Consider the following 14606-nt stretch of genomic DNA (forward strand, 5'->3'; position numbering starts at 1 on the left):
GCATTATCTGGGAATTTTGTTTCTTCAAGGCACTATTTGGTAAAACCTGAATTGCTGAGGAATTTTGCAGTAAAAATCCCAAAAATATAATGATACAAACATGTGTCGTATATTTACGTGGAAAGGTCACTGATCGTATGTTCGCATCATATCTGATATAACTCTCGAATCAGTAAAACCGATTAACATGATTACAGCAAGCCATAACTGATGTGCCAGCCATGCAAATTCATATTTGACCGTTTCCTGTTTTCTCTCCTCCAAAGATGTAACTGTACCATGATTTCCTCTCATTTCAAATCTCTTATTGTAATTGTACCATAATTTCCTCCTTTCAAATCTCTTATTGTAACGGATCAACCAATTTTTATAAGTATCCCATTTAAACAAGGATCTTTAGGCTTGTGTATAAATATCCCGTAAAGTGAAAGGAAAAAATCACAGTTTTGACTCAGATTTCAGTATCCTTATGGAGCGATTGATCGCTGAGAAATGAAAGAAAACCAGCAGACCACATGGTTAAGTCAGAAAACAAGTTTAAAAGTTACCATAACTGTAAAATTATATACACTTTTACCATTAAATATAACAATTCACAAGATCCAACTTAGCAGTGTTTCATAGTATGCTATATGTCATGAAGCTGATATTGCAGTCAAGCATTGAACATGCAAAGCGCCACAAGGTTTAACACTTGAACTAGCATAAACTAGGTTGATTGACCAAAGGAAAAAACATGCACAAAATAGAACATACTACACATGCACTTAAACAGCCTCCAACATAGACAACTAAAAAATGTACATTAACTTTCAGATGGAAGCACTAAGAATCAAACCTTAACCACCCAGTTTTTATCAACTAGAAGATTTGGGGACTTTAAATCTCGATGCACGATAGTAGGATGGCTTGTGTGCAAGTAATTCATCCCTTTGGCCTGAGAGCAAGTAACCCAGCTTTAGGTCGAAATGAATAACTAGTCACTGAAATAAATGATGATTTGACCACTCATACCACATCCAGTGCCATTCGCAATCGCCGTTTTTCATCGAGTTGAATGTTGGGGCGATGTAATAACCTGTACAAACTCCCTCTGTGGACAAAGGAATTAAGCATAAGAAGTTGACACAGGTATCAATATCAAGGTAATCCTTCTTAGTTTTTTCAAGGTAACAAACTGCAGCTCATGCATGGCACTAACCAGCTGAAGCAGTATGAACTTCAGTTATAGATAATGAACAGCGTAAGATGTTTAATTAAAAAGCCATCAATATCAACCTATTCTTTTTGTTTCTTTCATAGTAGTACAATCTACAAAGTGAACTTGATGAATAAGTAATAGCCTGCAGGTAGCAATTAATACCTATACGCTACAGTGTTTCCGTTAAAATGTATAGAAGGGCAGCTGAGATGAGAATAAATGGCAGAGGAATGCATTCAATTATCTCTAAGTAGTAGTATACAGTATTCAAGTTACGAGCCGCTAGACGCTACGAGCACAAGAAAGATCTGAGATAAAGCAGACCCATTTAATTTGACTTTAAACGCACCAGAAGTAATAAGCTCACTATGAGCATATGAAAAGAATATTTTTGACAAACCTTGGAAGAAACTCAGTCAGTATTGAGAGATTTGGAGGACGAGTAACTGCTCCCATGAAAAGAACAACATTTGGATGCCGCAGCCTGAGCATGATTTTAACCTGCGCAAAGGGTGGACATCGAGTTGGAAGGATTTCACAAAACCAGGGAATTTGTTTGTAATGTTTCTAGAGTTTACGTCAGAGATTAAATTTGTTGATTCTTACTTCACATCTAAACTGCTCCAATGCATCACCCGAGAAGGCTTGGTCCAAGAATTTCTTCACGGCAACTTCCTGTCATGGAAATTATATAAGCCCAAGAGCAACCTACATTAGCTTCATTGTCACTCCTATTTAAAATTTTCAGAGAATAGACAATAGCTTCCAAATTATCACCATTCAATGCAATTTTTAATTTAAAATATCAACCTGGAGTAATTTTTCCCAACATATATGAGTTCGACCAGACCATCGAACTAGAAAAACATCACTTAGGACTAAAATGATCTAAGAAATGGCAAAGACTATTTGAAATCAGGTGACTGCTTGAATTGAAACGATGCACTCACATATTTGGGGAAAAACAAAGAAGAAAATAGGTTCTTCCACTATTCTCTTCCCATTCAATTCAAAGAAATCTGCTAGACCATAGAAAGGATCTTCTACTTGGAAGTGATATTCTATCTTTGTGATCCCATTGTTGCTGCAGAACCTCCTCTCCACGTACGCGAGCACACACATACGGGCACAAGCATGCACACACAGGCGCAAGCATGAACACGTGCATACATGCATGCGTGCGCAGGCACAAGCATGCACACGTGCGCACACATATTTGCATTCAAACATTCCAAGTGACTACTAACACAGCTACTGAGTTAATATCCATAATAATATTAAAACACTTCCTAATTTAAATTTATTTTATAGAGATGATTCTAGGCACATTGGACTCACATCATTTGAACAGGTGTAAGAACTAAACCTTGCTTGCAAGCCTGGTCTACACATATTCAAGATATCCCCTACTTTAAAGTTTGCACAAGCACAATAATCAAACACACATGAAAGATCCAAGTACCCCTCAGCAATAAGAGTGGCAATGGACCAGGCTAGGACAGGGCACCCTGTCCAACACTTAATATGCAATGCCTGAGCCCAATCCAAGACTGGCATCGGCCTAGAACAGCAGGCCCATGCCCAAACCCAACAAATTTATTGGGGCCCCAGCCTGGCCCAAAATTTTGAGAAAATCCTTATTTCCCACTTGAATGTTTCTGATATATCCGTTGATCGAGTAGGCACAAATGCACAAAGAAATAGATATTTCAGAGGAATGAAACCAACTATCTACATTCAAGATGGATGGTTGTCTACCCGAGGATTGAATGGCATATTTGTAGGTTATAACACGTGTACTTATAAACCCAGTTCCGGGTGGGTAGGGCCAGGCTAAAATGACCTGAGCCCGAGCCCGAGCCCGACATGAAAGTTGGTCAGGCCATACAAGTGAGGCCCAATCCCAGCCCAAAGATGGGTGAGGATTGAATGGCATATTTGTAGGTTATCACACATGTACTTATAAACCCAGGTCGGGGTGGGTAGGGCCAAGCTAAAATGACCCGAACCCGAGCCCGACATGAAAATTGGTCAGGCCAATCAAGTGAGGCCCAAACCCGGCCCAAAACTGGGTGAGGATTGAATGGCATATTTGTAGGTTATAACACATGTACTTATAAATCCAGGTCGGGGTGGGTAGGGCCAGGCTAAAATCACCTGAGCCCGAGCCCGACATGAAAATTGGTCAAGCCAAGCAAGTGAGGCCCAATGCTAACCCAAAGCTAGGTCGGGCTCATTAGATCGGACGGGCCACCCTGCCATTGCCACCCTCACTCGGAAACTCGAATGGAAACTATGCCTTGAATGGTTTCACAAACACGTTACTGAAGAATAAATTAAATTGCTAGACATAAGCTTCAAGAAATGATATCTCTATGTCTAAAACATTTCTCGTTGACCAAGTTGGAATCTAATCATATATTCATATTTGAAGAACTTGCAAGGACAAGTGAGAGAGGTAGACAGACATAGAGAGAGAGAGAGAGAGAGAGAGAGAGAGATGCAAAAAGCAATCTGAAATAATCAGAGTCAGTTGGATTATGCATATCACAAAAGCATTTATCAACTTCCTTAGAATCATCATCTAATCCTTATCCAGCTAAGTCGAGTCAACTGCAAAAATCCTGTTCCATTCCACTCTATCATGGACCATATCCTCAGTTAAGGCATCGGTCCTCCCTCAAGACTTTTCTTACTACCTCCACCCACATCATTTTAAGCCTTTCCCTTGTCCTTTTAGAACTTTCAACTTGAACCAACTCCCTCCTAACTGGTGTAGTTCTTGGTCTCCATTGCACATGGCCAAACCATCAGACTCTACTTTCCTTTATCTTAAGTGCTACTCCGATGTTCCCTCATATGCATTCATTTTTAATTCTATCCTGTATAATTTTCCCTTCAGATTGATCGGTACGCAACAATCACGTAAACTCCAAAAGCACATCTCCATTTCTTCCAACCAGCTTGAAGTCTATGATCAAAATCCTTCACAATCTCTCCGCTCTCCAATGATGTCAAAATCCTATGATTTACGATTTACAATTTCAGTCGAATCTGAAGCAAAACGATTTGAATCTCACCTTGAATCCCATTTTAGATTTATCCTACGATTCTATCATTTGAATCCTACTATCTACAATTCAAATTGTACTTGGTCTCTTCTCTTTTAAGCTTTCCTTGCCTTTCATTTTATGTTTTTAAATTGGTGGTGGCTTTAAGAATTATTTAGAAGAGGTCAATTACTTTATTTTGTTCTTTATAAGAGATTAAATAATCAATATTCTCTTCAACGTTAAATCATTTTGCACTTTCTTATGATTTCTTACTTAATTGGTCAAAACAACTAAGTGATATGGTTTACAATAGCGGTAATGATGGTCGTAATGGCCAGCCATATTGCCGTTATGATGCAGGCTGTTGTAGCCCTATAACTGTCGAAATTTATATTGAAGGAAAAAATGTATCAGGCTATTACGTACCCATATCAGCCATTATGGGCCATTTTTTTCCAAATTGGGCATTACGCCCCGTATCGTGTAACAGTCACCTCTGTTACCGTTACATAACATAAGTTGCCATCATAATGTAACCGCTTTTTAATACCAAGAATGTTTTTTTTATAGATGCCTATGCTCATGTTGACCTATATACAGCAAAGTGATATAGCATTCAATAATGGTAATGGTGGCCATAATGGCTATAGCCATATTGCCGTTATGCTGTGGGCTGTTACAGCCCTGTAAAATGTATCGGCCCATTATGGGTCATCTTTTTTTTTTCCAATTGGGTGTTACAGCCCTGTATTGCATGATGGTCACCACCGTTACTGTTACATAACATACATTACGGTACTAATGTAACCAATTTTTTTAATACCATGTGCATGACTTATCTAGAACGTTTTTTAGATTGCTATGATCACGTTGAACTATATGTATTGTGGTAATGATGGTTAGAAATCAAAATATCTTTTTATGCCGGTCTACAAATTCAAATGTCGCTTTTCCAACGTGATTCTATGCTTAAGAAAGGTAAACAAAACATAAATTATTAAAAGATTCTTATATGTTTTTTAAGGTAAATTTCTTGAATGACAAAAAACAAAGGAAAGACGAGAATCCTCTAACTCTATCATGGTATGGTGGTATTACTAGGCACATACTAATGGGAAATGGAAAATTAATGAGTTTCTTTTTTCCGATTTATTTATATTTTGCAGATTTTTTTCAATTTTTTAAGAAAATAATAAAAAATCTTACGTTTACAAAGTGATTAGAAATTTGATACAATTAAACTCTTATTACAATTTGTGATATGATAACGATTTTGACAACATTGCCATTAGCATGAATTATTGATCCAAGATATAAAAAATGGTCATTTTAGGGAAATTCATGGTCAGTAATCTTTAACTAATTCCTAGTTCCACTACTATTTTTGTTAAAGATGTATTACTTTAGTTCTACTAACTTTAAAAACTTTAAATTCTTAAGCATCTTTCCATGGTTCAGCTTTATGCTTACACCCTCCCTCATCTAGTCAATCCATAACACGTCATCTGCAAACAACATACACCATGGGGCTGATGGGGACATCATGTGCACACGCACACCCCCTTACGCACGTACGCAAGGAGGAGGAGGGCCCCACCATCGATCTAAATCGATGACGACGACGTCCAGGGAGGGCCTCCTAGTTAGAGGACTGCGTTTTGGCTCGTTGGAGTGGACCCGATAGTCATGTGAATTCCACCATGGGTTCTCATGATGGTGACCCACTATTCTAATTAATCTAGTACATTGGATTTTGTTTATTATTGTTATTAGGAATATTATGAACAGTTTAGATTGTTTTGATTAGTTATTTTTTATTACTTCGTCTCCAAGTAATAGGTTTCGCACATGGCGCGAGTTTTGGGGTATACGGTTTTATTATGAATAGGCACCACTTGTAGCCTTTTTTTCTCATTGAAGATTAATAAAATTTCTGCATTTTTCTGCTCTAAATTTCTGAGTTGTGGAGATCCAACTGGGTGTGAAACCCTCCCTTCCTCGAAGGGCTGACTACCGTGGTGAGAAGTCACACCTATCCCGATTCGCCCCCACCTTCTACCATCTATATTTCTCTTCTCCTACAATCATCTACGCTTCAAATTCATCCTCTATTGCAATCGGTGTTCTCTCTACAGTAGATTTCCAGAATCTGACCCTACAGGAGGGTTGAAACTTTGGCGGAGCACCACGCACAGACAGTGTATCGGATTAGGCTGAAATTTAGACGTTTTGTGGCCCACCCCTGGCTGACTAGGGCCAAGTTGGCCGTTTTCTGATTTGTGTGCCCCACAAATGTGCGGACCACCTCTGGCACATGTGCGTCTGGGCCTTCACTGCTGTCCACGCGTGTGACGCGTCTCTAGTTCGTCTCTCTCCTCTCTTTCACCCTCTTTTATCCCAAATCCCTAACCCTAACCGTAAATTACTCAAATCTCCAATTTTATGCCATTTCTTCAACTTTAGGGTTCCCCGAATTGAAATCTGTGAATCCCTTGGATTGGGAATTATTTCTGTGCATGTATGGATGAATTTACCCTCCTCTAATTATTGTTTAGTCTATAATTTTGATTGATCCAGCCGTAGCTTGTGTAGGCATGGACCTGCATAGATTCCCCTTGATTGACTGCTTGAACTTTTGTGTGGAATATGGAATTTTGTGTAATTGTTTCTGAACTAACATGATCTAAAGCCTGACAATCTTGCACATCATATTTGAATTTCATGTCCTACATGAGGGGCCTCTCATAAATTCCTCGTTAAAGTGTCCATAACCATTGCAAAAAGACAAGCGCTCAATGCCAACTCCTGGTGTGAACCTACAATAATTGGAAGTCACTTATCCATCCACTAGTGGTCCTCACATTTGTTGGCAGCTTCCTTAGAACATAGCAGTTGAATGAACAATAGTGCTTGACATGCCTTCGAGAAACTATACCATTCTTCCAGGGTTTTTTTTTTTTTTTAATATAAAGAAATAATTTTTTTTTTTTTTTTTTTAAAGTAGAGTTGCAAGTTTGATTTGGTAAGGGGATGACCTTGGTTGAGACTTAAGGGATGATTCACTCAAAATTGTTGCATGAATGTACAATATTTAAAGTTGGTGCATGAAAATATAGTAACATCCTAGTTGCAACAAATAAATAAACAGATCTATAGATAGATACTCTATAGCATGGCCTGCCAACTCAACTCATATCAGCTGGCCACGTGAGTTCCACTTGGTCAAATAACAACAACATGCAGTTTTGCTCAAAACTCAAGCAAACTCGGTTTCAACCATCTGATCTGAACCTTGGACACATTGTTATGTATTCAATGAGACAGGGATAATCCCTGTCTAATAGATTAAATACTTTGTTTAATCTTTTTAGAAAGGAATCTAATGTCATGGCCATGGCTCATGCAATTGATGATCCTAGGAGACCAAACTTTCTCATTGGGACATCGATTCCTCTTTGATCTCCTTTACTAAAGTTTCTGTTACTCGTTCATAAAATTGTCTGATTTAATATGGTCCAGTAGTTTGTGATAAATAGTTACTCCGTCAACATGGACAGAACACCTTTTGGAGCCAACACAATTTACACAGTTGAGCTACCAAGCCAACAACAACGGTAAGCCTAGTCAGCCCTTTCCTAGAAAGGTTGAGGCATGAAGCAGTACAAGTCTCACAAAACAGAGATTTTATCTGAGTCTGACAATGGTCTTGGTTTTGGAACCTTATTGCAGACAACAAAAAAGTTGTTCCTAGAATTCTTATGATAACAAAACGATAGGAAAAAAGAAAACAGAATAAGATGATAACTGGAAAATTAGTTCGTAACTGCTGTAAGCCAAATTGAATCTGCCCATACAAATGAAACAAAACTATGACGGCTATCCTAGAAATAGTTGATGAATCAATCCATACACATCTCAGTCGTGCGGAGGGAGTTGAAAGTTGAAACCTTCTGAAATTATTGAATGCAGTACCGACAATGGTCAGGCTCAAGACTAGACCTTGAACCTGGTTGTCATAAATAATAAATCCAGTAAAAAAGCTAAAATAACTCAACTTCTAATTAGTCAATTTTCCAGATACCATGCATGGAAATCAGAAATTGAAAACATAATTTTTTTTCTATTCCATCTCCTATTTAGTTTATTATTGCATAGTTGGCACCAAATTTAACCTTTTGTCATTTCTAGAAGAAAAATAAATAAATAAATAAGATGCATTAAACATGTCTCAACAATATTATATCAGTATTGTGGGTCATCAATTGAAGAAAAAATATAATGCATGAAAATTTTATTAAAATTCATAAAAATATATTTAAAAAAGGCGATATAGAACATACTACTATAGCTACAACTTACTGTGCCATTCCAATCCGCGTGATAAACCTCCCCATATGAACCTGAGACATGAAACATCACAAACTAACATAAACAAATAACCCTGCAATATCATCATGCTAACTACACAGCTTGTATTGCTGTAACAATGCAATCTGAATGGAATTGACATCTTCCAATTGACTGAACCAACAAAGTATCTAGAACTATGTCAATAGTCCTTGCCAAGAGTCAGTTGATTCAAAATTGCAGCAAAAGTATTTCCAGGATTTCTGGATTTTCAATCAAGAAAATTAGTTATTCGAATCATCGTTATTTTGTATGGTTTGATTGAGATACTTCTATTTTGGTTCTATTGTCGTTTTTCTGGAACTAGCTTGCACATGATAGCCACCAAGATCTTCTGCTCATATACTTTAATTTTCTATTAAAATGAGAATGATTGGTCAGAATCTAATCAGCAACACCACCCTTGTGCTTTACAAAAGGTCTCATGGCACAGCAAACAGCTGCTTTACAGATAGCATTTCTGATGCTTCCTGCAGTTGTTATCCCAGACCATCCCATTTCTCATCTTAATCATGTGGATGCTCCACTTCATGGCAGCTGCAGAAGGCCAGAAGCAGCTGGAAAAGTGGGTATGGAGGGAGGACTCCTTTTCGGGTCCGATCATCAAAGTGCAGCCTCAGGTTATAGATTATGATTGATCATCTCTACAGTGCAGTGTAGTGGTCATAGTGAAGGCACTTCGATGGCAGACTTGGTTTGAGGAGTACTGCGGAATAAGGAAGAATATCCGTCTCTTCAGAGCTTTGGGGGAGCACATAGTTTGGGCCTCTCTAAACACTACCTGGGCGTAGTACCCTAGTCTCCCAATTATGATATTCATGGAAAGCTATTCCTCGATTGCATCGACTGCTGAGATCGCTAACATTTCTCTTAGATCGTGAGGCTTCTTACTTGGTGCCTTAAGGTTCCCTAATGTAAATTTATTCTAGAATCAAAGTTGGGAGAATATCCGTCTCTTCAGAGCTGTGGGGGACCACATGTATCGATGATCAAGGATACAGAAACATGTATCAGTATCACCGATACTTGGAAAAATATCGTTGCTTGAGGAAAATGCTCCGGTGAAATTTTTTAATGAAACTTCAAGAGATGTTAAAAGACACATTTTCACATTTAGGAATCAAATTATTATGAAAAAACAACTACATATGATAAGATCCTATTTTATAGGGGCTTAAACCATGTGTCGTCTTGTCAACAAAGATTAGTATAGCATGAATATGTAAAATTTGTAGCCAACCAACAAATTGGCCAACACTAATCAATATATAAAAATTTTACATTAATTAACAATGAAAACACATTTTCCAATATAAAAATGGAAAAATTAGGCTTTCCCCTATTTTCCACTTAGATGTTATATTTTTACTCCATAAATCCATGTCAATTCATGAGAATCATGCATGAACATGGATTTCCATGGCAATCCGCACTAACATTTGGGGGAAAAAATGAAGCTCTATGGATTTTTGTCACCTTTGAGTTCCAGCTCATTTCCGCTTCTAGTTGAGATTTCTCCCCCAAATTCAAAGTTTGATTAAATAATAAAAACCAAGAGTGATTGAAATTACCTAAGGAACAAATTTCCAAAAAATAGTCCCACATGAATGGACTTTTGGGATTTTGGGGAGTTCTTCCCAATTTTTTTTTGTCAATTTTCGATTATTTATGAAAGTTTTCTTAGTATCGGAATATTATCGCTGGTATCGATATTATCAATGGTATGTTGATACCAGGAAACTTATGTAACAGATTCTTCTCGAAATATCGTTGGTATTGATAATATTGCTAAATATCACCAACATTATTGAAAACATCGGCAATATTTGAAATTTTTTTAAATGCCATTGGTTTCGGTAGCACTAACCTAGAGATACCGATATTATCGATAATATTGCCGATATTTGGAAGACCGAGCCAATTACTAATGAATTATTATCAAGTTTTACATACCAATTCCTTTATTTAATAATTTTTATAACCAGGCCTCCAGCAAGAAACCCTTGTGCACATTGCATGGTTTACGGATTTTCAAATTAGTTTCTTCTGTAGTCACTTGTCAGTGTTGCCATCGCAGCAAACTTCAAGACTGACGTCTTTTGTGTAATGGAACAAGGAGACATCTTTTCAAAGTGGTCAATTTTGGATAACTTGAGCAGATAAACTAACGAGACACCAAGAATATATGGAAGACTGATAAATAAACCCATTCGAACCTTTTAAATATCCTTAAGAGGGCCAATTAAGTTTGCTGACCTGTGCTAAGTAGGATCTAGAATAAGTTTATGTATCAGGCACTGTTGCGCCCTTGTGTAATCATGTTTCTGTATCCATTTAACAAAACTTTGTTATCAAATTAGAAAATAAAAACAGAGTGAGAAATGAGATGATTTAATTTAATTGGCATTCAGATCTAAGGAAGAAGTAGAAAAGAAAGGACACACACAGTCCTTCATGCTCCAGCTAGTTATTTTAACCCATAAAAGATCAGTTCAGAGTTCATGCTTACCAAGACCGATCCGTTCACCAAGCTGAAGGTCTTCCCAAGGAATCTCCCATTCTGCAACATCATCCAGCATTGCACTACTCCTCTCATTGTTACTGATTGCAGTATGTGGAATGATAGTGGCTGTTTCTATGAATCTCGCCATAGATTCATTGATCTTCTCTTGACCCACTGGTGAGGAAACATTTCCTCTTGTTTCAAGATGGTTTGGAATTCTTCCTGTGCTTGCTTGAAAGCATTGCGCACCACCTCCACAAAAAGCATTTCCAGGTTGTGTCTGACTTGCGTCAGCTGTGCATGGCATGAAATATTCTCGAACTTGTTCCCCATATGAAGCTGTTGGCACTACGGCAGATGAATCTGACATAGGGACACAGTCCGCCACGGTAGTAGAATCAGCCTGGATCATAAGCCATTCACTTGTACACCCCAAAGGTGAGGGTAGACCTGGACTGATGGCATTTGCATTGACAGGAAAACAAAGATCTGTGGCACCCAAGCCAGGATTTTCTACAGAAGGATTTCGGCTTGAATTCTGATATCCCAAACTGCTATCGGAAACATTTGTAGCCTGCCTCTGCTTTTGAGCCAAATCATCAGCCAAATGTTTTTGTTCGTCTCCACAGACAATATTGGTGAAAGATTTTACTCCCTGAAAGGGTATAAGAGAGAGTTCCATGTCTGGCAACAACGTGTCTTGACATGGTTCACCTCTGCCATCAATTTTCCTCCCTTCTGTTATGTAGGTTCGACCCAGCATCTTTTGTTCTACCAGATCCTGCAGAGAATTTATATCAGAAAACAAATCTGGAGGGGGTGATGCACCACTCTCCAGCAGCACAGCATGTAGTTTCTGTGCAAACTCTGGATCTTGTGCTGCACTGATCACATATTTGGAAACATCTTTAACTTTCATCTGTTGAGCAGATGAAGCTGTTTCCTCCATTCCCGATGACCCTCTGCGCAGTCTACCTAATGAAGGAAGCTTCCCAAATTCGTGCTCAAATCTTGCAGTTTGATTTCTTTCATTAAGACTGACAACACCCTCTTCCTGATGAGAATAAACTCTTGATGCACCATCTGACCCTGAACCAACTAATTTCAGATCAAGATTCGGACCATATGAGCTTGCTTCCAATCTTCCATTATCAAGTGCCAAACATAAATCCTTGACCGTCTGTTCCATCGTAGCGGAGCTCATTAGATTGAGTCCGGAATTTTGAAGATGACTGCTGGGTATTTCAGCAGGAATTAATGTCCCTGGAGCTCCCATTAGATCGATGATGTATTCACTGACACCATTAAACACTGAATTAGAATATCAATCCATCATCCTTGGTAAAAGTTCTGTCATTATATCTCATATACTAAAAGAAGCTACAGAAGTTATAAAGAAGATAATTGGCAATAAACATTCTACGAAAAAAGTTTTGGCACCACAGTATACACAGAACTTATTTTCCAAAGCCATCAAATGACAGTCATACACTGCTCACTATTTATGTTTTTTTTAATGACAACAGGGTGTCCCCGCCCCATTTTGAGGTGAGACTATTCCCTGTGGATGCACGCAATCACCCACAAACCACATGCATCGGGTAATCCCGGGGAGGGGAATCGAATGCACGTCTGTGGGGAGCACACCCACGATGCTTTCCGTTCGCCCAAACCCCATGCGGTTGTACACTGCTCACTATTAGAACTCTAAAATCAAAAAAAAAAACCCAACAGCTATCGAAATTGCAACTTTAACTTTCAGATTAAATAAAACAAAAGTGAAGATGACGGTATCGTATGACAGCTCTTTTCCATGTACTAGTCCTGGAACCATATATATATATATATATATATATAGAGAGAGAGAGAGAGAGAGAGAGAGAGGGAATGCAGATAAAGAGAGACTGTAAGTTCAACAAATCTAAAAGAAAGAAAATGGATGGAAGTTTTTAGTTAACTGGCTGCAAATGGAAGGATAATGGACAAGAAGATAAAATACTACGAAATGGATTTTCAGAACATTTTGAAGCAGAAGCCCTTAATTATGTGTTCCTTCTGAGCATATTCTCAGCCTGAATAAAAATCATTGTACTCACAGTGTGACGCGAAGGACAGGAATTTTTAAGAATGAAATCATTAGTGAAAAGATAAAAATAGGAAAAACAAATGTGGCTTTTTCAACGAGAACCCAAAGGTTTAGGCTTATCAAAACAAAAAGAGAAAGGGAAATTAAAAAAAAAAAAACCCAACACTTTAGTAGATGAATGATGAATCACAAAGCTGCCCATGGCCAGTCATTATTCTAGCCAAGGTTCCAATAACACAAACAGGAAGAAAAAGAAAGAGCAAACTGGTACAAACTATCAAAGGAAACTAGGTTAGCTCCTAAGGCAGTTGTAGGAGTTACATGCATACCACTTGACTGTGATCTATACCCATGGAAAGCACCTTTTATCAGGGTGGATGAAAATAAGTTTGTCTGCTACATTGCCTTCACCAACATGGTAATTTCATACACTGAACTAGATCTGCTCCATTGTGGTACTTTACATCACATGTTAAGAATAATCAGGAATACCCTTGCCAGTATTATCAACATTGGTGACACTGATAGACAACAGTTGCCAGTCTTATTGCCAGGTGTGGTAAGGTAGTAATAAAATCACTATTCTCCTTGGATTTTGTGCAGAACACATCAAAAGAATAAAAGAGAGGAATCCAAGTCCCATCATCTTCCGCCTTGGACACGCATCCCGTTGCGAGAGATCCGATTGCCACGTGGATGGCGGAGAATCCCCCCTTGAGATCCGACCCCTTCCCCTCTCTATCTCCTCTCACTCACGTGTCAATAACCAGCCCCATTCTCCCTCCTTACCCCCTCATAGCTCGTGCAACATCTCGTCCGTGGGGAAATATCGCCCTCCTCTCGCGAATCCTATACCGTCTTTCCCAATTCCAGCCCCACTTACCCCATTTTCCTCGCCCGTCTCTCCCACAACTACCCATTCTCCCCACGTCTTCAATATCGGAGTCGACATCCCCACCTCGACCCACCCAAATATCCTTCCTGAACAAGGAATTGTCCCTTTCAATCTGGTTCCAGACGCTTTTGGCCCAAACCTCCTCTATATCGACTCTTCATCCCAATCAGATAGGGATCCCCCTTCTTCCGAGGACCCCTCCTCTCTCGCTGGTCTCTCTCCTCTATCCTCTTGTTCCAGGGAGGCTTACCCGGAGTCGGCTATGATATCTCTGTTCCAGGAAGATAACAATTCCGAAGTCATTATAGCAAAACCTCTTCAGATTCGAGTGGGAAACTGTGCAGCGTTCAAGGGATCTTCATTGACGAACAACTCGGAGCTGGAAGCTCAAAAGGCAAGGATTATAGAGATAATCCAAAAGAAACGGTGGATCAGGGAAGCCATGGGGCATGTCGGAAGAT

General features: G+C 38.8%; 1 protein-coding gene across 1 annotated transcript in view; it reads right to left on the minus strand.

The window, feature by feature from the left end:
* The window catches only part of LOC131218623 (serine/threonine-protein kinase EDR1), a 40970-nt gene that overhangs the window by 11424 nt on the left and 14940 nt on the right, over positions 1-14606 (minus strand). The window contains exons 4-9 of the mRNA XM_058213281.1: positions 11171-12459; positions 8614-8654; positions 1808-1876; positions 1602-1702; positions 1015-1093; positions 839-937 (exon numbers count right to left, since the gene is read on the minus strand). Coding sequence (XP_058069264.1) covers positions 839-937; positions 1015-1093; positions 1602-1702; positions 1808-1876; positions 8614-8654; positions 11171-12459 — 1678 coding nt within the window. The remainder of the gene's footprint in view (positions 1-838; positions 938-1014; positions 1094-1601; positions 1703-1807; positions 1877-8613; positions 8655-11170; positions 12460-14606) is intronic.

The sequence above is a fragment of the Magnolia sinica genome, chromosome 1 (genome assembly GCF_029962835.1).
Source record: "Magnolia sinica isolate HGM2019 chromosome 1, MsV1, whole genome shotgun sequence".
In the NCBI taxonomy this organism is placed as follows: domain Eukaryota; kingdom Viridiplantae; phylum Streptophyta; class Magnoliopsida; order Magnoliales; family Magnoliaceae; genus Magnolia; species Magnolia sinica.